This window comes from Aulonocara sp. 'chitande type north' Nkhata Bay, linkage group LG8 (genome assembly GCF_057382095.1).
Source record: "Aulonocara sp. 'chitande type north' Nkhata Bay isolate Kocher_YH1m ecotype deep benthic linkage group LG8, A_spYH_male_GT1.1, whole genome shotgun sequence".
Classification (NCBI taxonomy): domain Eukaryota; kingdom Metazoa; phylum Chordata; class Actinopteri; order Cichliformes; family Cichlidae; genus Aulonocara; species Aulonocara sp. 'chitande type north' Nkhata Bay.
In genome coordinates, this window is record NC_141351.1 from 24,485,753 (window position 1) to 24,512,760 (window position 27,008).

General features: G+C 40.6%; 2 protein-coding genes across 2 annotated transcripts; both read right to left on the bottom strand.

Annotated features, from left to right (window-relative positions):
- Positions 1–2,244: 2,244 nt before the first annotated feature.
- Positions 2,245–9,388, bottom strand: LOC147323856 (uncharacterized). Its single transcript, XM_086304519.1, has 2 exons — positions 9,008–9,388; positions 2,245–5,810 (listed from the first exon to the last, which is right to left on the bottom strand). The coding sequence occupies exons 1-2, from the start codon at positions 9,165–9,167 to the stop codon at positions 4,348–4,350; spliced, it is 1,623 nt and encodes a 540-aa protein (XP_086160645.1). The 5' UTR covers positions 9,168–9,388; the 3' UTR covers positions 2,245–4,347.
- Positions 9,389–11,368: 1,980 nt separating this feature from the next.
- LOC147323857 (uncharacterized) lies at positions 11,369–14,635 on the bottom strand. The gene is made up of 2 exons (XM_086304540.1): positions 14,439–14,635; positions 11,369–13,216 (listed from the first exon to the last, which is right to left on the bottom strand). The coding sequence occupies exons 1-2, from the start codon at positions 14,557–14,559 to the stop codon at positions 12,054–12,056; spliced, it is 1,284 nt and encodes a 427-aa protein (XP_086160666.1). The 5' UTR covers positions 14,560–14,635; the 3' UTR covers positions 11,369–12,053.
- Between the last annotated feature and the right edge of the window lie 12,373 nt (positions 14,636–27,008).

Below are 27,008 nucleotides of genomic sequence, written 5' to 3' on the forward strand. Positions count from 1 at the left end.
CAGTGTGTTATTTTTTCTATTCAGATTCTTTTGTGGTTACACTACACTAAAGCACATTTAAGTATTACTGTATTACCTGTATTCACATGTATCAATTTATATTTATGGTAGTGCAGATACAAGTAATAATTCTGCACATGCAGGACTGAGATGTGGACTTGAAAATATTTGAATCGACTGCTATAAATTTACTGGTAACAGGACTAAATGCACATTAAATCACAAAAAGCCATCCTGAGAATCCGAAATCCACATGAATATGAAGTCCAGAGGAGCAGAAAGACAAAAACAGACCCTTTTTATATAAAGCCCGGCATACAGATAAAATGCTGTGAAGCGACACTATTTACACAGAGTGGACACGGGTGAAAAGATGAGGATTGTGCTGGCAGTTACAAACAAAGAAGTGGAGAGAGGGGAAGAGAAAACTAACAGATCTGAGGTTACTGACAGGAAACTCTGGGAAAACATTAACATGATGCTAACATAAAAGGAAGAATGTCAATAAAAACAGTGACCCAGTTAACAAGAAGCCAGAACCCCAACATCCACTTTATATTTTACTTTATTGGTCAGCCTATTATTGTTATTATGTAGTGAATATACTTTACGTTTTAGAGGTTATTAGTGTATTTATTGGAAGAAAATGACGGCTAATGTAATTTCAATTGATATTTTTGTAATGTCGGCTATTTTTGGTTCACTTGGATATAGTAAAACATTAAAAGTACTTGGGAGTATTCAAGTACACTTAAAGTGTCTTGTAGTATACTCGATTATCCTTCTTGTGCTTTAATACAGCACTGGATAACTAATTCTTTGGTGACACTGTGAGTAAAAAGAATAATTAGTTTGTACAGTGGTCCCTCGTTTATCGCGGGAGTTGCGTTCTAAAAATAACCTGCGATAGGTGAAAACCATAAAGTAGTCAGCTTTATTTTTGAGACCATTCAGCATTAATGAATCAATGGTACAGTAGTGGAGGAAGCAAAAAGAATGATTCGGGTAAAGTTTGACTTATGTGACTGTTTTGTTTCGCTTAATGTGCCTTATAATCCGGAAAATACGGTAACTTCTACCTTCCTTTAGCATGTCCAGAAGTCCACCTTTTTATGCGATGTTTGGCATCATCATCTGCCTTTGACGGTGCAAAATGTTTTGTCGACATTGTTATGTTTGTTGGGGAGAAAACTTACAAACATACACTACAGCACAGAGCCACACTGCTAGCGATCGAAGATGTATGTAAATTTGACAAGCTGAACGCATTCTGTACTGGACTGGAGACATAGCACGAGATTGATTGACAATGGTCTACAGCCAATCAGGGCGCAGAAAACGATACGCTGTTTTAAAAAAAAAAGAGCATGCAAAATTGCACCAAAAAAAATCAGCAAAAACAGCGATTCTGCGAAAGGTGAACCGCGAGAGGGACCACTGCGATGCGCTTCTATCTCTTCCAGGTATTGGTTGGGTGGTGCTGCTTCGATTTAGGATGCTCGACATTGCATACACACTGATGTCCTGACAACCATTCACACTAAACTTTCTTTACTTTATTTAATTTGACAATTTAACAGCAACCTGAGACTGTGTGGCCTAAACTCAATGTAGAACCCCATTAAGAAGCTAACGTAGTGGGCTCTCTTCTTGAGGCCTTACTATGTGGGTATTTCAGAAGGAAAGATAATGTAATGCTTTGTAATGGCAGATGCTTTGTCCTGGGCACAGCTCATTTGGTGACAGTGGGAGGAAGAACTTCGTTTGAACAGGAAGAGCCCTCTGATACAGCCTGGTTCAGGGAAGGGGAGTTATAACTGCTCCTGAAGGTTATTCTTGTTTCATGTTTGGAGTAGAATAAAGGGCCATGCTCCAACTGATGTTTAACCAGTATTTTACTTCTCTTCACCAGCAAACACTGCGAAAAACCATGCATGCGCACCACAAAGCGCCATACTCAGATCCACCAGTAGGTGGCGACAACACAACATAGGAACCAGCTTAAACATCCAAATTTGAAAATTACAATCACCTTATAAACACATTCCAGTGCGACAGCTACAGGAGTCATCTGCTGTAAATGGCATGGGTGTGATAAGTAGGAGAAAAAACGTTTATACCACAAGTAATCTGATTAAATTAAATTCATTTTTCTAATCACTGTCAGGCTGAGCGGCACTGATTACTGTTGAGCAGACACTTGGATAGTGATAACATTTCTTTATCCATGTTGATTTAACTGTTCTTACATTGTTTGACATGATATTCGCCTTAGCTTATGCAAATAATACACATAAAACACGAGTCTGTTCAAAGAATGGTGTTTTATTTTATTCACAGTTTTAGTGTGATTTATGTTTCTTTTTTTAACCTGAATGAGGTCACTATCTGTATTTGTCAGGGAAATGTACAGTATTGCAATATTTGCTTAAGAACCTGGGATTACATGAAAACAGTACAAAGACAAGTTATCAAATGTTAAGAAATTTTATTTGTGGACCTCAAGTCTTCAGTCCATCAAGTCAAAGGAAATTAGAAACACAGTTGTCTTATACAAAATATTTATCTGGCAAATTTACCTTTAGAGCCATCATGAGTGGTTACATTGCATAGTAAAAAATAAATCTGGGAGCAATAATAAAAATCATAATACTGGTAAATAACAAAATGTGTATAAGGCTAAAGGAAGGAGTATTATACATTTTGATCAACACTGAAAGTACACTTTTTCTCGATATAACACTTTATTTTTAGCAGTCGAGCTACACTTTCCTGCTGTTATTTGTTCTCCATCCAGCCTATTCTTATGTGCTTTCCTGTTATTAAAAGTAATAGTATTATTATTATATTTGATCTATATATTAACTAAATATGTAGTCCATCTATTGTGTAAGGAGCTTGAGAAAAAAAGCCTCTAGACTTCTTTAAGTTGCTTGAAGACGTTTCACCTCTCGTCCGAGAAGCTTCTTCAGTTCTAAGGTCAAATACCTTTGACCTTATAACTGAGGAAGCTTCTCGCAACTTAAAGAAGTCGAGACGCTTTTCTTTCCAAGGTCTTTAGAATATGATGACCTAGATGACTGAGAACCTTCACAGACAGTACATCCATCCTTTTTCTTAACCACTTATCAAATCGAATGTGACAAGGGGCTGAACCCAGCATTAATCTTATTTGTGTTACTAAATGGACTGCTCAAAAACATGAATTGACTACTATGAAGATGTCAATGGGAAAAAATCATAATGGCTATCTAATACTGATATGGACTGGAGTAATGAGATAGAATGAAAGGCTGCCTCATTGTTTGAGGAAATGAAAATTATCTTAAGGGGCTTAATTCAAAGACACCTCAAAAATTAAAGTGAAAAAAAGATGCTACAGACTGGTCCATTTTGCCAAGGGCACCAGGGCACCAGTGTGGACCTGCCAATTCTGGTATTCGATGGCAACTGCCAATCAGGCACCACGGTGAGCATAGGGCCCAAGAGGACTTCAGGCTACCCTGATGAAGTCTGTTTCTGATGGTTTGTTTAGAGACATTCACACCAGTGTCCTGCTGAAGATCATTTTTTAGCTCTGGCAGTGCTCATCCTGTCCCTCCTTACACAAAGGAGCAGAAACCAGTCCTGCTGGTGGTTTAAGGATTTCCTACAGCCCTGTCCAGCTCTCCCAGAGTAACTGCCTGTCTCCTGGAATCTCAAACCTTATGACAATGGCAAGTATTGATGTGCCATCCTGGAGGAGTTGGACTACCTATGTAACCTCTGTAGGGTCCAGGAATCATCTGCTAAGTGTAGTGACACTGACCCTTACCAAATCCCAAAATAGTGAAAAAAAAAATGAGATAAAAGGAGGGGAAAAAGTCATTCCTGTTTTGGGGGTTGTCTCATCATCGCCCTCCTGGTGCACCTGTTGTTAATTTCATTAACACTGACTAATAACCCCCTCTGCTACTTGACTGACCGGGTTAATATCCCAGTGGTTTAACTGACTTGATTCTATACTCTTAATAAAAAGTATTTCTTTAACTTTTTGAGCAATGCATTCTTAACTTGTAAAAGTTGCTTCACTCTACCATCACACGTGACTGGGGAGAATTTACTTCTTTCCATGGATGTTAACATTTTGTTAGCATCATCATTTACCTCGTCATTCTCTAGGATATTTCTCCCTTATGCATTTTTGTTTAAGCTTCAGAAGAGAGACAGTGGAATACAGTAGACCTGTCTGAGAGGTATCAACCTACACTCTCAGTTATCACGGCGCCATGAAGGAAATCCACTGCTCTGATCTGCACCAACACACTTTACAAATATTTTGGACAAAACCCTGTTACTTTACAGTTTCTATCGTGTGTGGACCCTCATGTGTCTTTTCAGGGTTCCCTGTCGTGAAAATGTTACGCCGCAGACATTACAGCCAAATGGTTTCTCTCCTGTGTGAACTGTCATGTGTGCTTTAAGGTGTGTCTTTCGCTTAAATTGTTTTCCGCAGTCATCACAACTAAACGGCTTTTCTCCTGTGTGGAGTCTAAGGTGTCTCTGCAGACATCCCTTTTGGCTAAATCTTTTACCACACTTATCACAACCAAATGGTTTCTCTCCTGTGTGGACTCTCATATGCGCTGTGAGATCACTATGTAGTCTAAACTTTTTATCACATCTACTGCAACCAAATGGTTTCTCTCCTGTGTGCACTGTCATATGCGCCTTCAGAATTCCCTGTTGGCTAAAACTTTTACCGCATTCATCACAGTGAAATGGTTTCTCTCCTGTGTGAATTGTCATGTGCGCCTTTAGAATTTTCTGATGACTGAATCTTTTACCACAGTCGTCACAGGTAAATGGTTTCTCCCCAGTGTGAGCTGCCATATGTATTTTGAGAGTGCATTGGTGTCTAAATCTTTTGCCACAATTATCACAACCAAAAGGTTTCTCTCCCGTGTGAATTCTCATGTGGATCTTAAGATGTGTTTTCTGGTTAAAGCGCTGTCCACAAAAATCACAACAGAAGGGTTTCTCTCCCGTGTGAATTCTCATGTGAGTGTTTAGATGTGTTTTTTGGTTGAACCTTTGTCCACAAACGTCACAGCCAAATGGTTTCTCTCCGGTGCGTACTGCCACTGATGAATCATCATTTTGTGATACTGTAAAGCATTCCTTTTTAGCCAAACCAGAGGAAGACATTCTTCCTCTCTCTCCCTGAAGTGACTGTTTGCAAAGAAAAGTTTTATTACATTCAGATACTTTAGAACTGTCTTGTCCTTTGTCACTATTTACAACTAATTCAGGTGTCCTGGTTTCCTTCCAGTCACTGTCACTGTCTTCAGTGTCAGGTCCAGAGTCTGATAAAGGCTCCTGCCAATAATAGTCATCATCATCATCCTTAATACTGACTTCAGTCTCAGATAAGCTGGAAGCCTTTTCATCACCATTTGGATGTACATAAATATCTTGATCTGGACTTCTAGCTGATTCCGGTCCTCCACAGTCATCACCATCAGTTTCCATTTTTATTCCTTTAGCTGGGGGGGCATTTAAAGCCTCTGCTTCTCTGTTGCATTTAGTTTTTCTTTGAGAAGTTTGTGAATACTCGGATTTCTCGTCACTGTCTTCATGTTTCACACTGACAGTATGGCCTGGAAACCTGGAGATATCCGCCACCTGCACCCCATTTAGCTGCTCTCCCACCTGACTGGTCCAGAGCTCCTCCTGCTCCTCTTTTATTTGGATGACCTCTGGGTCTTGCGGATCTGAGGTGGGGCTCCATTCAGGGGGAACCTCTTTAATTGCCAACAGTTGTGAGATATCTGCATGGAAAAATAACACAGACATGAGCATTATGAACAAAAAACTACAGCTGCAAAGGGAGAGATGCCAAACTGTGTTTCATTGTTCTGGTAACAGTGACAATAAAGATCTATCTATCTATCTATCTATCTATCTATCTATCTATACTAGAGGTAATTAAAGTAAAACTGGTAAAAATGGTAGTGATAACGAAGTAAATGGAATGAAATTAATAACTAAAAAAACGTAGTTATAGTTATAAAGTTAATAACCAAGTCACACAGGAAGCTCATGTGTGACTGTGACGGTACATGACTGATATCTGATTTGACACTACTACCAGAACCACAAAAGAATGTGGCTGTTTTCTAATTTTACAATCCATCTGGAAAAGAATAAGAAAAAATTGTTATTATAGCTATACAGAAGAAGAATTGCTTACTTAGTGCTAGGCAATTCCACGCATGCTATGACACTTCTGATTTTACTACACAAGCAAACAGAAAAAGGAGAGTTTAACTGGTTTATCAGTAATAAAAAGAATAACTGCTCACTTGAAGCACTGAGAAGCACACTGAGAGGTGATCTGTATCAACCTCATACATTGGTCAAATCATATGATGCAGAAAAAAAATGCAATGAAATGATAATCATAATCCATTAATAACTTTTTAAGCATGGCAAAAATCCCACAAAGGCTGGTGAGGTGCAGACATTTTTAGCACTAATAATTGCAGATTCAAATGAGCTACATCCAAGAATAGTAAAGAGTAGGGATGGGTATCGTTTAGGTTTTATCCGATACCGGTGCCAAATCGGTACTTTTGAAACGGTGCCGGTGCTCAAACGGTGCTCAAACCGGTGCTTAAAGAATGGAGAACACAAAATTGGTCCAAAAACCTCTCATGTTCAGCTGTTTTTTGTAAAAATATAACAATGTTAGCCTTTTCTGCAGCTATGGGGCATATATGGTATCACTCTTGGCTGGAAGCAGTGCTTAAACAATGGAAAAAAAACACAAACTTTGTCCTAAACCTCTCATGTTTAACTGTTTTCCACTTTTTCTTTGGTCATTTTAGCCTTTTTAGCCAGGGTGAAGGGAGTATCTGCCATCAAACAAGAGGACAGCCGCATGTAGCTATGATGATGTTTGCTAGTTCACCTTACATGCATTAATGTAATAACGTGGTTAGCCTACTCAACGTAAATTAGCTACTCACGCAGAGAAGAACGGCTGCTGCCACCATCATCCGTCATCATTTCTGCTACACTGGCAGGCTAGGGGCCAGGACTCTCCTCTTCGTGTTTTTGGGGGATGTTGCATAACAGGCAATCCACCCGCAGTAGATGCGCTCGGTGTGAGGTCTCGCAGCAAGCTATCAAATACGGCGCATTTCTGGGCTTTTAAAAAAACGCTATGCGTCGCCAGGTGTTTCATCGGATTTGAGGTGTTACCTCCTTTGACAGTATCACAGTATCAGCTTAAAGCACTTGTTGCTTCTGAGTTTGCATATTTTGCTGTGAAGTACAGCCAGACTTTTGACCGCTTCGCCTTGGACATTTTTAATCTGTAGCTCTGCTCTAACAGAACGTACGTACCTGGCCCCGCCTACTATCCTCGGAAACGTAAAATGATTGGCTAGAATCTAAAGTGTATCACAGCTCAGGAAAAAAAGCACCGAAATGTGCGCTGCTTTTCGGTCTGGTTACTACCGTTTATGTCAGTACCCATCCCTAGTAAAGAGGGGTGGAGAATGAAAAAAAGAGAGCAGAGACTCTCAGCAGTTAACAATCTATTAAAGATCATTAGGATCCCACATGAGGAATTGGAAAGTGTGGCTAGGAAGACGAATGTCTGCAATGCCCCGGTGGATGGATGAATGCCCTGCAGTGTGTGAGCTGCTGATGTTTTACAGACTTTGGCTTGTTTTCAGGTGATTACCAATGTCTGTTTTGGTGTGGATTAATTTCTAAATAAAGGCCCATGCAAGAAGAAATAATTTGAATTATAATACTAGTACTACAATATACTGTGAAACCACCAGGGTCCTAAAAGTGCAGTGGCACAACTTTTAGGTCACACCACCTAAAATTGAAAAAATAAAACAAAACAAACAAACAAACAAAAACAGTCAGCAGAAAACAGGAAATAAAAACTGGATTTTGTTCTGAGTGTTCACTCTTGAGTAATCCATCCACTCCAGCCTTCTCTCTCTCTGCCAGTTTTTTGTCTCTACAGCACTTCCAATATATTTCTGCTTTAACCTTTTGTTATGTTTTTTTTTTGTTTTTTTTTTTTTTTAGAAGAACATGGTTTTGGTTAAAGATGTCTTTTGCAAATAAAAAAATAACAGTCTCTTATTTGTTCAGAAGTATATTTATGCTGCACACAAATATTTAAGATATGAAGCCACCTTTAGTAGAGCCTTTATGGACGCTTAGAAGCAGACTGAATTTAGTCCGAGATTAAAGAGCTGCAGTTAGTCTAAAAACATTCTTGCCTACAATATAAACACCAGGCCTGATTTATTTCTAGAAATATTGATCAATCATGAAATGTGAAGACTAACAAAACATATTTACAGATTCAAAGTCCTCACAGTCATACACCTGACACATCAGTGATACTAAGTTCTGATGTCTTCACCTTTGCTCCACAGAAAATGTCCTGTTGTATGGAGGTTAAACTATAAATGGAACATAAATAAGAGACTGCAGGTTTTTGATGTAAACATTCATAATCTATCGTGTCATACAGGGGCACACTTAAACAATTAAAGGCAGTATAATCTCAGTAGAACAAGTACATAAGTTCATACTTGTGAAATTCTTATATTTGTACTACACGCCTTATCACATATTAAAGGCACACTGACAGTTTGCAGTCAGGCATCCATTATGTTAGAGTCTCTTTGAACTTTTAATTAAGTAAAAACATATCCCAAACTTTGGCTTGCACTGAGGCTGAACTACAAAATAACCCTGTTGTGTACCCACTGTAAACCGTCCGGGTGCTGCTCTGTACTGTTGCCGTTCAGTTCCGTCTTTTACAGCGTTTAAAAAAAAGGAAAAATAAAGTGGAAAAACTGTTTTTGGTATTTGTGAACATATTCCGCTTTACAGAAGCTTTTTATGTGAATCTTCTTCTTTACTAAGCCCTAACGTCCGCCTTTTCACCAGTAGAAACACTCCACATTAAATCTGTGATGATCCTTACCATCTGTCTGCTTTACATCCAGCTGCTGATGGACTCCCAGCGGTTTACTGTCCGGGTTGTCTTTAAAACGAACACTTTCAGTGTCGTGCTGCTGACAATATTCCTCTTCGTTCATAGTGTCCGCATTTGTTCTGTTCTTTAAAATAAACTGGAGGCTCATTTGAGATGAACCAGGCCTGCGCAGGACCGATCACCTCCGCTCACAGTTAAAGAAGCGCTGGCTTCATTTTCTGTCCTGCTTCTACATCCGTGGATGTATTATATAAGAGCGGGATGCAGATTCCAACAGGGAATCCACTCTCCTGAATCCTTTTGTTAAACGATTTGTTGCCGTCTCCGCTGGTTTTTGAGCAGGCATCGGCACGGACACCTTTATTCTCCGTCACCATAGTAACTACAGGCCTTGCAGCAGCAGCAGTAAACAGTTACACCACACAAACGTACATGTCAAAGGCAAATATTAAAAGATAAATATATGTTTTAAATATATCATATTACTAGAAAAATAAGTATTGTAAAAAAAATTATATATTAAATAAATAATAAAGAAACAAAATAAATTCTAATATTATAAATACTGTAAAATAATAGTTAAATTCATTTTTTATTGTGTTTTTTAGTTGTATTAATTTTTAAGTTAAAAAAGATCACAAATGTTAAATGTTTAGCTATGAACAAATTACATATTTACAATCATGTTGTTTGCAGCATTTGTGAAATTTTTCAGTTTTTATAGACACGTTCAAAATTTTAGTCACTCAATACAAAAATGTTATTCCTGGTAGAAGTTTGAATTAACAGGATTAAAAGGAAGTCGCTTGATTGCATTTGTGAACGTCTTCAGGAACGGACAGATCGTTTTATTTTTAGCAATGATACAGCTATTAAAGCTTCGGGGTTTTAATTAAGAGTTTAAAATAATATATTAAAATAGGCCCTATCTAAGGTATTTATTTCCCATTTATTCTTTCCAATCTTGCCATTTATTTTTATTAGTTCTAATTAGTAGCCCAACTAATGAGGATTTACATACTTTTAACTCAACAGCTGAAACAACTTGGGCATCTGTGATCCAAACAGTTCTTACTCTTTCCATTCATCCCTTACAGTAAAATCAGGCCGATGTGATATTTCTGTCACTAATTTTAATTTGTGTGCTGTATCAGTCTCCATTATTTCCATAAACATTATCCACTGATTAACACTGATCAAAACGTGACTTCTTTTTTTTATTAATCCGACTAATCAGTTCTTTTCTCCATATATGTTTTATTGGAAGCCACAACCTCCCCTGTTGTTCAGGCAGATGTCGCCCTCTGCTGGCCTGCTAAAAGAAAAGCACTAGTACTACTCGTACCAATTCAAATGTATCCTACCATGAATAAGAGGGGTGTGGCTGTCCTCTGACGTTTTCCGTTTTTGAATTAATTTATCATCCAAAAGCAGAGAAAGAAAAATAGTGTATATGCTGTTCTTTACATAAAATATCTCATTTGAAAATCTGAGAAACTCTTACTTCACTGTTTGCTGTAAAGGTAATGGTCCTTATTTCTCCATTCACCATGTACACACACAGTGGCTGGAAACAACACCTTTTCTGTCACTTCCTTTTATTTCTGGTTTTATTTACCAAAAGATTTCACAACAGTACAAAATAGACATCTATATTTATGATATTTATCCTCATTGTTTTCAGAAAGGCATCTTCTGATATACGGCACATTGGTAGCTACAGTTTGGTGGACTAAGAGGACGTCTATTTAACTTAGGAATTGTTCAAAATCAATATTTTACTGGGTAGGCCTTGCAAATTCCATGCATCTATTTTTTCTCCCTTTACCCATGTCAGGTGCCTGAAGCGCTCACCTAGGAGGCATCCCAGTCAGATGGTGAACCACCTCACTGACTCCTCGCAGAAATTAGTTCCTTTTCTGGATATATTTTTTTATCATTGTACTTATTTTCATTGAAAATAAATACTGCCATTCATGAGAAAAGAAGATAAATTGCTTTCATTTACATATCTTAATGGCTCCTCAGCAAAGATTTCCTCCACACAGTGAAATGAAATTTCCAAATTAATTTCAGTCAGATGTTATTTCTAATCAGTTGCATTCCACTCAAGCTTCAAATACAATGAAGCTGATAAAAGCAAGGTATGTGCTTGACTTTGACAATTAAATATCAAATATTGTACCTGAGCACATTTGACCTCCACAGCCCAGCTTGGTTGACTAAACACAAACCCAACCAACCCAAGGAGGGGCATACTCACTGAGAGCACATCCTGAGCACTCTGAAGTACTTTTCGGTGTAAAAACAGACACACAAAGACTTGTTTTTTTCTTTCTTAATTCCTTATTTATTGCACGCAGGCAAGTAAAAGACTTCAAATATATATATAAAATAAATCAATGTAAGACAATTAATTGTTGCATTCAGTGTTTCTTCATATTTCAACAAAGTCAACTGAGAAGGATTTTCATCCGAGTATTAAAAACAATACTTAGAATTACATTTATGTTAAGTTGTCCAGTTTTGAGCCTCTGAAAATAGGGCACAAGTATAAAATGGTGATGATTCTTGAACGTTTTTTTGTAAAACCTCTTGAATTAAAGGTGAAAGTCAACCTCCAATCGCATATCGATTGATTTAAAATCCACTGTGCTGGAGTACAAAGACATCTTCTACTATCCAAATATTTATGGACACAGCTGTACATGACTCCAGACGGTACAAAGGGCTTTCATTTACTTTTGTAAAGCAAATCTCTGATTTATACATGTACTTTCTCATGAAAGCAACATTAACAGAAGCTTGATTCAGATTTACTGCCAAAACACTTTTTAAACAACACTCCATTAACTGCAGTTTCTGCAAAGCAACTTCTTAAAAGCTGACTTGACAATTCAATACATTTGTAGGACTCATCAAAATCAGATTGAAGGCATTTAAAAAACTTAAAATATTTAAAAACTCTGTGTGGTCCTTACCAAGGCACTTGGGTAATGTATCATTCACAATGAACCCTGAAATAATGCAGCTTCTAACACTTGTGAAGCGTCATGTGAGCCTTAAATCGTGTCTTTCGATTGAAGGTTTTTCCACAAACATCACAGCCAAACGGTCTCTCTCCTGTGTGGATCGTAACGTGACTCTTCAGATACTCCTGCCGGTAGAACCGTTTTCCACAAAAATCGCACCCGAACGGTTTTTCTCCAGTGTGCCGTCTGGTGTGCTCATCAAAATGCTTCTTCTGGCTGAAGCTGCTGGCACAGAAGTTACACTGATAAGGTTTCTCTCCAGTGTGGATTCTGATGTGTGCCTTGAGATGAGTCTGTTGGCTAAATTGCTTTCCACAAAACTTACACCCAAACGGTTTTTCCCCTGTGTGAGTTCTCATGTGTGTCCTCAGAACACCCTGCTGTCTATACTTTTTACCGCAGACGTCGCAGCTGAATGGTTTCTCCCCCGTGTGCACTCTCAGGTGACTCCGCAAGTTCCCCTCCTGTGCAAACCTCTCACCACAGACGTCACAACCAAAGGGTCTTTCTCCCGTGTGGGTCCTCATGTGTGTTTTAACGTGCATTTTGCGAGTGAACTTTTTACCACAAATATCACAGCTGAACGGCTTCTTTTGTGGGTAGAGTCTTATGTAAGGCTGCTGCGTAAACCTTTCAGTGTTAACACTGTTAGGAAAGTGAGGCACAGGCGTCTCCTTCTGATCTCCATCGCTGGTTTTTGTTTCAGGTCCAGGAGAGGATAAAGGTTCCTGCCAATCATCATCGCCGTCACTGATGTCAGTTTCAGAAGAATCAGAAGCGTTTCCATTTGCTTTCAGCTCTGCACAAATCTTTAGATTTGGGTTTCCAGCTGGTTCTGCTCCTGGATAGTCCTCTCCATCAGTTTCTGCTTTTATCCGATTAGTCTCTCTGTTGTAGTCATGTTGGTTCTGGTGGAGATCTGAAGTCTGAGTTTTCTCATCATCATCATCATTTTCAGTCTTCACAGTGGCAACAGCGAATGAGAACCTGGTGTTATCAGCTTCCTCCGACCCGTTAAGCTGCTCTCCCCCCACACTGGTCAGGAGTTCTTCCTGTTCCTCCTTTATTTGGAGGATCTCCTGGTGCCGATGGTCCACACCGAAGCTCCAGTCAAAGGGAATTTCTTCTTTAATCACCAAAACCTTCTGGACATCAGGTGGCAATACTGAAACACACAGACATGGACAGTTGTGTAATTAACTGAACTATTTTAAAGGAAACTAACTTTTTGCTCCTCAATTTAAAAGGACATTCTTTTTTTTTCTGCTACTCCTTTATTTCCCGAAGGGTCTCCACAGTGGAGTTTGCAGTTTATCTGGGTTTGGTAAAAGTACTAAGAGCACACTAGTTGGTGCTCTAAGGTTTGTCTCCTTCCAGCCTCAAGATGGGGATCTTTCACATGACAGCCAAACCACTACATCATGAAGCCATGGGTGCATGAGACACACATGGTGGAAATTAAGCTATTAAGAAACATGCAGTTTTACAAATACTGGAATAAATATTAGAGGCAGTGGATGCTGCTTATAACCAAAAGTATAAATGTTTCAAAAATGTATTTCGGGAAAGTAAGAGAGAACATCATCATCAGCAAACTGATAACAGTATTGCAGTTTTCCTATTAAGAAGTAATAATTAGGCTGGAAGCATGTGGTTAGCTGTTGTGGTATGACTTACATTTCTACAGCTCAACAAGTAAATATTTAGAGCTAATCCTTCCGTCAGCCAAGATGTTCAAATCAAATCAAAAACATAACACACAGCTACGTTTAGCTTTGGGCTAAAATATCACATCTGTAAAGGTAAATCATGGTTTGGAGTAAAGCTATTAATTGTGTTTTGTTCTCAGATTTAAAACGTCCACATAAATAGACATAGAATTTGGAGCTGCATATAGAGATGTTGAAAAAAGTCAGCTTATGGGATACAGGGTTTGTCTCTGCAGTGGGATGTGGTTTGTGGCTCAGCTGCAGAGGAGGGCTGGAGCAGTGGGTTCAGGGGACAGAGCCAGGGAAGGCTGGCTGGCACAGCTGTTATCCATCACACTAACCACGCCTGCCCCAGTTCAGCATTATTATTTAAGTAATTAAAGCACAAACGCTGCCTTGAACTACACTTGTGTGCACCCTTTAAACAGTCCGGGTGCAACACCGAACCCCCCACTGACTTTCGCTCTTTTTAATCCGTAAATGTCATTAATAACTATTAACAACAACTATCATTACCAAAGTCGCTTGACTGCATTTGTGAACGTCTTCAGGTTAAGAAATAAAAGGAAGCTCCGTTCCTACGTGAACAGTTCATCGACCCCCTAAAACGAGCTACCAGCCGCTAAGCAGCCGTTTCCTGTCCGATAAACTCTCCACGTTAAATCTGATTATTCTCACCAGCAGTTTGGTTTACACCTTCTTTGTCCTGTTGAAGGACTGCGTGGAATTTCATTTCCGGGTTTTTCTCAGAAAGAAGACTTTCGTGGTTCTGTTGTTGAAGATATTCCACTGTGTTCATGGTGCCCGCTGCGTATTTGATCCTTTTTTCCAAAAGAAACTTGGAACGAGCGACGCATGCGCAGATTATCTCGCAGTTCAGTCCGTGCAGTCACGCCACTGGCTTCCCTTCATTGGCTTCCTGTTAAATCCAGAATTCAAAATCCTGCTCCTCACATACAAGCAATGTTCCCTCTAAGTCCCCTCTAGTTAGTGTGCAGTTAGTGTGTAGTGTAGTCAATAGTTTTATTGTTCTGTAAATAGTTTGAAATGTTTGTTTAAAAAAACGCCTTGGCTGCATTTTTAGGTAAACAGCTGCAAAAAATGTTGTTTGCATAAATCAGTTACTTTTTTGAAGAAGTAACTATATAATTAATTGCCCAACATTGGTCATTATTTACTGTATTTTGCAGACAGAGAGTTACAGACTCTCTCCCAGACCACAGACTCATAATATAAGTCAGAGCTTTATAGAAAAAAAAGAAAAAAATAAATAAAGTTGTGTTTTCAAAATTGGAGTTCAAGTTATTTTTCCTTCCAATAGTGTTAACATGCTACACAGGTCATGAACAAGGTTTTTTTTTTTTATTATTTCATTGTAAGTGGGCTAAAGCAGTTAATTAAAAATAGTCTAACATAAATGCTGTAATTTGATTATTTTAATAAACCATGTAACTTGGATGGATTCGATGCTGGCGTGACCACAGTGCACACGTCTGCTGTTGCTCACAGTGGTCCAAGGGACGCTCAGGGAGTTTGTGTGTTCGCTCAGACACGTGAAAAATTAGCTGGCTTATCTTAATGACCTTGTAGTACCATATCACCCCATTAGAGGACTTCACTCTCACACTGCAGGTTTACTGTGTTCCTAGAGTATTTAAAAGTAGAATGAGAGGCAGAGCCTTCAGTTTTCAAACTCCATGGATGACGTCAGTGCGCACACTGTGTCTGAGGAGGATGTGCGGAAGTGCTTCAGGAAGGTGAACGCGCGCAAAGCTACTGGTCCGGACGGGATTCCCGGCCGCGTCCTCAAGTCATGCGCGGCTCAGCTGGCTGGAGTGTTCACACACATCTTCAACCTTTCCCTCTCTCTGTCTGTAGTCCCAGCCTGCTTCAAAATGGCCACCATCGTCCCTGTACCCAAATCCTCCACCATCTCCTCATTGAACGACTGGCGACCTGTAGCCCTGACCCCCATCGTAAGCAAATGCTTCGAGAAGCTGGTCAGGGACTTCATCTGCTCTGCACTACCCGACTCACTGGACCCTCTACAGTTCGCATACCGCCACAACAGGTCCACTGATGATGCCATAGCCCTGACACTACACACTGCCCTGTCACACCTGGAGAAGAGAGACACGTATGTGAGGATGCTGTTTGTAGATTACAGCTCAGCATTCAATACCATCGTTCCCTCGAAGCTGGACAGGAAACTGCAGGATCTAGGACTGAGCAGCTCCCTCTGCAGCTGGATCCTTAGCTTCCTGTCTGACAGACGCCAGGTGGTCAGACTGGGCAGCATCACCTCATCCCCCATCACACTGAACACTGGTGCTCCACAGGGGTGTGTACTGAGCCCTCTCCTGTACTCACTCTACACCTACGACTGCACAGCTACTAACAGCTCCAACATCATTGTGAAGTTTGCGGACGACACTACAGTGGTGGGTCTTATCACCAACGGTGATGAGACGGCTTACAGGGAGGAGGTCAGCGCTCTGACCCACTGGTGTCAAGACAACCATCTCACCCTCAACGTCGCAAAGACAAAGGAGTTGATAGTGGACTTCCGGAGGTGCAGAGAAGTACACACCCCCATCACCATCAACGGCGCTGCTGTGGAGAGAGTGAGCAGCTTCCGGTTCCTTGGAGTACATCTGGCTGAGGATCTTACGTGGTCAGTACACACAAATAAAACAGTGAAGAAGGCGCAGCAGCGCCTCTTCTTTCTCAGGAGACTGAAAAGATTCGGCATGAGCCCCCGCATCCTCAGGACCTTCTATCGCTGTGCCATTGAGAGCATCCTCACTGGATGCATCACCACCTGGTATGGCAACAGCACCGCCTACAACTGCAAAGCTCTCCAGAGAGTAGTGCGGTGCTCTGAACGGATAATTGGAGGTGAGCTTCCCTCCCTCCAAGACATCTACAGGAAGCGCTGCCTGAGGAAAGCGGGGAGGATCATCAAGGACTCCAGTCACCCCAGCCATAAACTGTTCAGACTACTTCCATCAGGAAGGAGGTTCTGCAGCATCCGGTCCCGTACCAGCAGACTGAGAGACAGCTTCTTCCACCAGGCCATCAGACTGCTGAACACGTCATAGACACCTCAGCTTCACTACTGGAACTTCAACATTATGCACTCCACACTGTATATAAATGCCACTTGTTTTGCACATATTCAACTCTGTATATTTTATTATTATTATTATTATTATTATTATTTTATTTTTTTTACTATTTAATTTGTAAAAATGTGTATACACACACACACACACACACACACACACACACACACACACACACACACACACACACACACACACACACACACACGTAGGAAAATATTTAGTATACACATCCAGAAATGCATATACTATTATATATTGTACATATATTTATTAGTTTCAGGTTGGCCATTCTTGTATTTTGCTCGTTTGTGTTGTTGTGTTTGCACATCTCTGTTGCTTGTGGGGCTCGCACACAAGAATTTCACTCGCATGTGCTGTGCCAGTGTGCCTGCACATGTGATGTGACAATAAAAGTGATTTGATTTGATTTGATCCATCTCTTCCCATCTCAAACACAGAAAACATGCAAGTTTACACGAAGTCTTACAGACTCGTGACGCACATACACGCCATTTCTGTGTTTCAGAAATGTTCTGAGAGGTGTCAGTGGCTTAAGTTCATCTGGACTCGACTATTTCAACAGTCTTTCTTCAGGTGTGAGTCTGTCACTGTTCACTCAACTATAGATGGTTCAAAAAACACAGTTATTATCTGGAACATGGAAGCAAGACCACATATCTCCTGCACTGGCTGCCAATCAGCTTCAGAAATTATTTTACTGATTCTTTTAAGGGTTGCACAGTTTAGCACTTTCTTACCTGTCTGATCTTTTCACTAGATCACCAAGGTCTGCAGATGCTGTGCATTAAAATACTGTGACTGCTGACTTTAACTAATTTAATGCATGTACATGTAAATCTTCTGTGTATTTGTGGTGTGTAAAGATTGTAAACAGTGGTGCGTAAAATGTACTTGATTGATATACATTAAAATGATACCACATTTTCCTTAATGATTAAATAAACCCATTTCAGCTACTCAGATTTGTTGCTTCCTGTTGACTGAGGGTGAAGGATCATTGTTGAGTGTGTGAAACAAACTGCCTTTCACATCAGGACAACATTGGACACTTTTAAAATCTTCCTAAATGTCTTTTACTCGTCTAACTGTGGACGGTTTGGTTAACGGGTGCTGTTTCTTTTAATGTGCTTGAAAGTAAACTTGACTTGGCAACAAAGGAAAACCAGCAGCTGAGGTCAGGACCCAAAACTCCATCTGCACCTGAATGTAGAAACACATCAGAGCACAACAACTGGACCATTATGGCCTGATAAACTTTCACTCATGTGCCTTTAATGTCTCCCACTGCTGTTGGGTGCGTCAGAATTTAACACAAAGGCAAAATGAGAGAATCAACGACTCTCAACGATCCAATCAGATGATTAACTGCCGCCCTGCACCAGCTGTAGAGCCTTTGAGATCTGAGTTGAAAGGCTTCAGAAACTCAAGTCCAGTTGCCTCATTTCAGCACAGTGTAGACCCAAATTCTCAAAATTATTTAACAGATTAATTCAATTATGTTTTTAGAAGCTCTAATCAGCACATGTCAAGTCAAGTCAAGTTTATTTATAAAGCACATTTAAAAACAACCAAGGCTGACCAAAGTGTTGTACAATAAAATACAAATATAAAATACAATAAAACACAAGTACATAAAACACCTCACTGATAAAACAATAAGTTAAAACAGTAAGTTAAACCTTGCTAAAAGCCAATGAGAAGAGGTGAGTTTTAAGAGCAGTTTTAAAAGTTCCTAGGCTTGTGGAAAATCTGATGTGAGGAGGTAAACTGTTCCACAGTCTGGGTGCAGCCACAGCAAAAGCCCTCTCTCCCCTAGTCTTTAATCTGTACCTGGGAACATCTAAAAGCTTAAGGTCTGCTGACCTCAAAGATCACCTGGGGCGGTAAATGCTAAGAAGCTCTGCCAGGTAAGGAGGTGCAGTACCGTTAAGAACCTTAAAAACCAGCAGTAAAATTTTAAAATCAATCCTAAAAGCAACTGGAAGCCAGTGGAGAGAGCAGAGGACCGGAGTGATGTGGTCTCTCTTTTTGGAACCGGTCAGCATGCGAGCAGCAGCGTTCTGCACCAGTTGGAGGCGATGCAGGCAGGAACGATCTAAACCAGCATAAAGGGAGTTACAGTAGTCCAGCCGTGATGTAATAAAAGCATGGACCACCCTTTCTAGATCGTTCCTGCACAGGTAGGAATTGACTTTAGCTAAAATCCGTAGATGATAAAAAAGATCCCTTGACTACGGAGCTGATTTGTTTATCAAATTTAAAAGTAATGTCAAAAGTAACACCGAGGCTCTTAATGGAGGAACCCCTAACTTTGGAAGTTAGGGGTCCCATAAAATCAAAGGAAAGGTTGGGGTCTTTAGGAAGCCCAAACACAATGACTTCAGTTTTACTTTCATTTAGATGTAGGAAGTTAAGAGCCATCCAAGTCTTAATGTCAGACAAACAGGAGAATAACGGCTGCAAAGAGTCCTTACAGTCTAACCTCAGAGGGAGGTGGATCTGAATGTCATCAGCAAAGGTGTAGAAGGACACATTAAATTTGCGCAGCACATCGCCCAGAGGGAGCAAATACAGAGTAAACAGCAGGGGGCCTAGAATGGATAACAGTATGGATAACAGTATGTTGTGATCGACAGTGTCGAAGGCTGCTGTCAGGTCTAAGGTTACTAGGACAGCAGCACAACCAGAGTCTACAGTTAAAAGCAAATTAAAAACTCTCAATAAGGAGAGGTTAAAAACCTGAGAAGTCACCAGAAGGTCTGCAGATGCTGTGCATTAAAATACTGCAAATCTTCTGTGTATTTGTGGTGTGTAAAGATTGTAAACAGTGGTGCGTAAAATGTACTTGATTGATATACATTAAAATGATACCACATTTTCCTTAATGATTAAATAAACCCATTTCAGCTACTCAGATTTGTTGCTTCCTGTTGACTGAGGGTGAAGGATCATTGTTGAGTGTGTGAAACAAACTGCCTTTCACATCAGGACAACATTGGACACTTTTAAAATCTTCCTAAATGTCTTTTACTCGTCTAACTGTGGACGGTTTGGTTAACGGGTGCTGTTTCTTTTAATGTGCTTGAAAGTAAACTTGACTTGGCAACAAAGGAAAACCAGCAGCTGAGGTCAGGACCCAAAACCCCATCTGCACCTGAATGTAGAAACACATCAGAGCACAACAACTGGACCATTATGGCCTGATAAACTTTCACTCATGTGCCTTTAATGTCTCCCACTGCTGTTGGGTGCGTCAGAATTTAACACAAAGGCAAAATGAGAGAATCAACGACTCTCAACGATCCAATCAGATGATTAACTGCCGCCCTGCACCAGCTGTAGAGCCTTTGAGATCTGAGTTGAAAGGCTTCAGAAACTCAAGTCCAGTTGCCTCATTTCAGCACAGTGTAGACCCAAATTCTCAAAATTATTTAACAGATTAATTCAATTATGTTTTTAGAAGCTCTAATCAGCACATGTGACATCAGGCACCACAAGAGGTTGGTGGTTTTTAAGGTTGACCTGTCGATCAACAGACGATGGTGAGTTTTCATTCATTCTGTTGTCTAAAACAACTTCCTGCTCACATTAACACGTAGCTGAGGAAATGAAATATTGCTTTTGTGTAAATGATTTAATCACATTAGTACTTGGACTAGTTATAGTGGACAGGAAATATTTACATTCAATGTAATGTCCAGTTACGTTCAACCCCCTGCAGATTTGGAAACTAGGACACTGATACAAATGGATTCAACAGCATCTTTAGCAGAAGAACCTTTGTTCCAGTGATTACATTAACATTTAAGTGTTCACCTTCAGTTCACGGCTGTGGTGTGAAAGACGAGTGAAAGAAGTAACGACAGTTATGCTGGAGTAACTGTTATTGTTCCAGGAAGCTGGACCCTGCCCCTCTTATCAGATACCTGCAGGGCATCCCAGACGACTCGGAGCATTTCACACCTTGACCCAACAAACCCAAAAGGGTGAATGGGTGGGTCAACGACTCTGAGGCATCAGGAGAGGTTAAAAACCTGAGAAGTCACCAGAAGTCAGTCTGAACCGCAGGACGAGAGGAAAGATGTCTTCAACCATGGGTAAGTCCTGGCTGCCTGCTTTTTAGCACTTAGATGTTCGCTAAACTAAGTCATTCTTATTACAAATGTACAAAGTGATTCTTTTAATTCTATCACTGCTTTCATCATCATCTATTCCTGACCTAACCTAACCTTTCTTCCAAAAAACTTACCAAGTTCAGAAATAACCTTAACATTTATATTGTTCTGAAGGCTTCTTTTTAAAACAAAGTAGAAACATTTTATTTTTAATAGTTGCTGAGATGAAGTGATGCAAACCATCAGCATACACGTGATCTTGTCCTGTATCTTGGTGTTTACCAAAGAAACATCATGCAGGCGGCTTTGCTAATGACAGAAACGTCCAGTTTGAAGCTCCAGTCAGTGTACGAAACGATAACTAACGGCGAGAACTCATTTTCCTAATGAGTAAAGAAACTTTGATTGTGTTTCAGGGCCACACGGAAGAATTTAATTTTGTTTCTCATTGCATTGTTGCTCATACATTTGTGATGCTTGTACCTTTCAGATATTCAGCAGCTGTTACCAATCAAAGAAGAACCAGATGACTGGAGCCCTGATATGGAGCAGCAAGTCTCACAGCTCCTCAGCATAAAGAAGGAAGAGGAGGAGGAAGCTGACATCACTGATTTCCCGCTCGCTGCTGCTGCGGTGAAGAGTGAAAATGAAGAGAAAGTGCACTCACTGTTTCATCATGTTAAAAATGAATACAAGGACGAGGAGGAGACTCAGACCTGCAGCTCAGGTAACAAACAAATTAAATTGAACTATGAAACTGCACCAACATTTTTTCTCTGTGAGGAATCAGGTTTTATATTTTGTCTGCTTCTGTTGTGGCTTTGTTAGGTTCACTTCAGTAATGTTATTAAAATATGGAGGGTATTTTTAGGGCGAGATTTAAGAACAAGTGATGAAATCCATTGAATACAGTCACCTCACTAATTTGATTTGTTTTATTTTAGTTTCTCTTCGTTTTAACTTAGTTGGCTGTGATTCGATTGGATGATGTAACTCTGTGAGATGGGCTTTAGGTTAGAGTCCATTCTGCAGGATACTGGAAACCAGTGTCCCCATACACCCAGCATTTTGGCTTTTTTAAAATATGCTCATCCATCTGTGTGTACCTTGCAGGTGTCCATCATCTGTTTGATATTAAAGAAGAGGTTTCCCATGAACGGAGCCCGATTGAAGACTCGGACTTCTTCCAGGAACGCTGCATTGGCCAGGATGGACTGCAGGAGGATGACACACGTGCAACAGCTCCCAGAACCTTTCCGATGCCAATATTCAGTGTTGCGTCCCGCAATGCATTGCAACGCCTCAAATTTGAACAGAGAGAAAAAATCAAATTCTGCGTGAAAACCAAGATATCTGTGAAGAAAACCTTCAAAATGCTTCAGGAAGTTTACGGCAGCAAAGCAATGAGCCGATCAAGATGCAAGGATTGGTATTTGCGTTTCAAAAATGGCAGAACATCCGTCGATGATGAAATCAGGTCAGGGCGACCCAGCACGAGCACAACTCCCAAGCACATCCGAGAAATCGATCAACTTGTGCGCCAGGATTTCCGGATCTCTCTGAGGGAGATTTCTGCCATTCTCAACGTGTCATTCGGAACGGTCCAGGCGATCCTGACGTCCACTTTGAACCTGCACCAAGTGGCTAACAAGCTTGTGCCCAGGCTACTCACTCCCGAGCTGAAGCAGTATCGTTTACGAGCCTGCGAGGATCTCCGTCAACAGACGCGAGATGACCCAACGTTCATGTCCCGGATCATAACTGGCGATGAAAGCTGGGTGTACGGCTGCAAGCCTGGAAAAGCAAGGAGGGTGAATCCGACAAGGAGCCAGTTCAAGGTCAAGCTCATCGTCTTCTTTGACATTCACGGGGTGGTGCATCGGGAAGTTGTTCCCGACGGTCAGGCGGTTGATGCTCCGTTCTACCTCAGCGTTATGACGCGTCTCAGGAAGAACATCGAGGCCAAACGACCTGAACTGTGGCAGAAAGGCGACTGGCTGCTCCATCACGACGACACACCCGCCCACGACGCACTGAAAGAGTGCCATTATTTCTGCTACACCGACACAAATCTCATTCTTCACCCACAGCACTCACCAGATTTGGCCCCCTGCGACTTCTTCCTCTTCCCCAAAATCAACGCCAAGTTGAGGGGACATTTTTTTGACACAGTGGAAGAGCTCCAGCATGCGTCACTGATAGTACTGGATTCACTGGGAGAAGAGGACTTCCGCAGAGCTTTCAGAGCGTGGCAGCAGCGCTGGGTGTGGTGTGCTGCTGTGCAAGGCAACCGCTTTGCAGCTGATGGTGGCCAGATTTGAATTGAATACATATTTTTGTATATTTGTTTCATATTTTTTGTATTTTTATTTTTTTTGCATTAGCATGCATTTTTACTGATGTTTGATCTTGTTACATATAACTTTTTTTATTGTTTAAGTAGAGTGAAAATGGTAGGTGGTACATTGCCGTTGTAAATATGTCAGCATGTGCATATTTACAATTGGATCACTTTATAAAATGTAAATAACAACAGAGCAACAACAAAAAAGAGAAGGATGGGTCTTATTGTCATGATCAGAGCGATCCAATATTAATTCTCCAGATCCTCTGAATCTTTTGATGATAGGTGGTGTTGATGTTTAGATTGGCAAAGTCTTCAGTTTTACATTGATAGTTATTCTGAAACTGTTCCACAACTTTTAGATGTTTCTTGTTGTTTTTTGCAGACTGGTGAACCTTTACTTGAGAAATGTTTTTTTATTCCAGTCATGTTGTTGACCTGTTGCTGTAATTAGTCATGAAAAACTTCCTCCAGCTGTTTATTTTGAGTCCCTCTCGCAGCCTTTTTGAGATGTGCTGCTGCCATAAAAGCCAAACTGAGCGAATGTTTTTCATCTCAGGTCAAACATTTGATGTATTTTGTTGGGTTCTTTTGTGAATAAAAATATGGATTTGTGAGATTTGGAAGTCACTGCATTCAGTCTTTATTTTACACAGCATAGTTTTAGTTTGTAGTTTGCTGGGCACTGGGAACGTAATAGAATATAATAGAGGCACAGAGACCAGAAACTACCGCTGACCACGAAACACTGACGATGCAGGAAGAATAAAGAGAGGATAACTTACAAAACTGAGCGATTAAACACAAAGCAAAACTCAGTATTCCCAGGGATCCACAGCATACTGGAATTTAAAAGGGAACAAATAAACATGAGCCTAAAAATACAATAAACAGAAAAGTGTAAACCTTGAACACTGGAGACGCAGGAAAAACCCCAAAGAAGCTCAAATTCAAACATATAACCAAAAATGTCTAAACTCCAGAGCACAGTGAAACCCAGAGACCTGGTTTGCACCGACTAGCAGACATTTTTTCCCATCATTCTCCACTGCTGACTCAGTGTCTGTCCTCCACATGCCCAAGACAACATCCACACATCATTCTTTACTTTGGCATGAAGCAGCTCACAGGCCTCGCTCGGCCTAGCAAATAAATGAACCCATCTCAGATTACAGCAGACCTAAAGTCAGATAATCTACAAACAAGCTGTTATAAAAAATGTTATTAACCTTCACGCTGTGATAAAAAGGCAATAAAAAGTAAATGTGCACGTGAACTCCAGACAAACAGCATCAGGGGGAAAGAATAAACAAAGGAAGTGAACACACAGAGAGAAAACACAAGGAGCTAAACTTCAAAATAAAACAGGAAGCAAACAGAAATGGAGACCAGGGCCCTGTTTCAGGAAGCCGGTTTAGAAAACTCAGAGTGAAAAACGATACGCAGGGTTGAGTAACCCCGAACTGTCCAACTCGGAATATTCGGTTTCAGAAAGGCTGATAACAAGTAGTTCAGTCAACGCGGAGTTGCTTTAACCCCAAGTGAAGCGCGCGGACGAGGATACATAAAGCCCTGATCAGTGGAGCACAGATTAAGCGAGTCACCATGGAGACGGAGGGAAAGAAGGCGCGGTCAATGTATTTTACAGCGCTTGAGGCCGAAATTCTGATGGCAGCATATGCCGATAACGTGCAAATTCCGCGGAAAAAAGTAACACAGCGACAGCTGCAAAAGAAAGGGAGCATGCATGGCAAAACATAGCCGACAGAGTCAATGCGTGAGTGTTAATTTAAACATTGATCTAGGGATTTCCACCCATTTAACACGTTATTTTATCATATGTTATTTTATTTGTTATTTTATACATTTTATTTTGTGACGTGATGTGAGCGCAGGTGCAACCCAACAGGCCCCAAACGTTCCTGGCAGCAAGTAAAAATGAAATATAAAAATATAGTCCAAACAGGTAAGGTGTAATTGTATTATGAGCCATAGTGCTTGGTCTGTTTGTCCGATGTAAATCAATTGCAGTTAGAGGCTACATTAATTTTCTTTCTGTAAGCACTTATTGAAATTATCTGAGCACATTACAAGTACATATTTGCTTACTCTGTATGCTCAAATGTGGCCCGTTATAGCCAACAGAAAAAAAGCGGAGGCCCGAAAAACAGGTGGGGGTCCTCCACCACCACCACTCACAGAGGCTGAGCAGTTGGCCCTCAGCCAAAACAGTGGGCGCCCTGTGGCTGAAGGCATCTCTGCGGGGACATCCTCTGAGTCAATAACCCCGCAAGACACAAGTGCCTACATAGGGGGTAAATTCAAAATAATACATGATGTGCATACATCCTTTCTTCACAGTCACCTTTGCAGTGCTACTCATTCATTTGATAAACTCTTTACCATAATGGATTATTTTGTAGTGAAGTTATTTTCCTACTGATTTTGCCTTCCCTCAGTCTTGGTTGTCTTTGAGAGCATAATGACAATGAAGTGTAAGGTGATTGGTATGTTTGTTAATTGCCATTTGGTCCCTTGTAAGTTATAAGTGACCTGTATAAACCTCATATTCTATCAGTTGATGGTGGTGGTGTACTGCATCTGGTGCAGCCTCCTGTTGAGCCAGACCAACATGCAGTTGTGAGTAATACTCCACAGATTATATGAGTTTACAGTAGAACAGCAATGTTGTTTATTTCTTTACTACAGGAAAATAATGAAGAAACATTGACAGCTGTTACAGAGGAGGAAGCAACAGAGACACTTTATGAGGTTTACATCTTTTAATACTTTGTGTACAGGAAATACAGGCGACCAATAAAGCCAGTTGAACAAAAAATCTGTTTATTCTTCTTTCAACATGTTGAGGTGATGGGTCAAAAGAAATGATTGTGACATATGGTGTCTCTGACTGCTCTTCCATCTTGTATGTCCGTGGGAGGGTCAGGATGTTCATGGTTTGGATCACTGCTGTTTGGTTCAGAAGGACAGTGTTCTCCTCTAATTGTGGCAATGTTGTGAAGAATCACACATGCCGCAATAATGTCACATGCCCTTTCTGGGGTGACCCTGAGTCTTTGCAGGCACTGGAACCGGGCCTTAAGCATTCCGATAGTCATTTCAACTCTGGCTCTTGTCCTGCAATTAGCCAGATTATATCGCTGCTGTGGGCCCGGTTCAGGGTCAGGGTAAGGGGTAAGCAAATAGGGTAAACATGGATACCCCCTATCACCAAGCAAGTAGCCAGTGAACTCTCCTAAGACAGAAGGATACACTTCAGTTCAAATGTCCCTGTAGCAATTGGTCTTTATATATTTTAAAGTATTTTCAACTCACCATGTCCAAATTTTGTGCTCAGTGTACATTCACGGAATATTTGTGAGTCATGGACAGAGCCTGGCCACTTGGCTTCCACATTTGTGATAATGTTGGCAGCATCACATATGATCTTCACAGTGCAGAGAACACAAATTAGCATCCATTACTATGATGAAATAATTTGTTAGTTTGAAATGCTACAGGGAACTATGTACCTGCACATTAATGCTGTGGAAAGACTTCCTGTTCACATAGTCTCCTTCATTTACTGAAGGAGCAATGATTGGAATGTGAGTACCATCTGTACAGCCAATCACGCCTG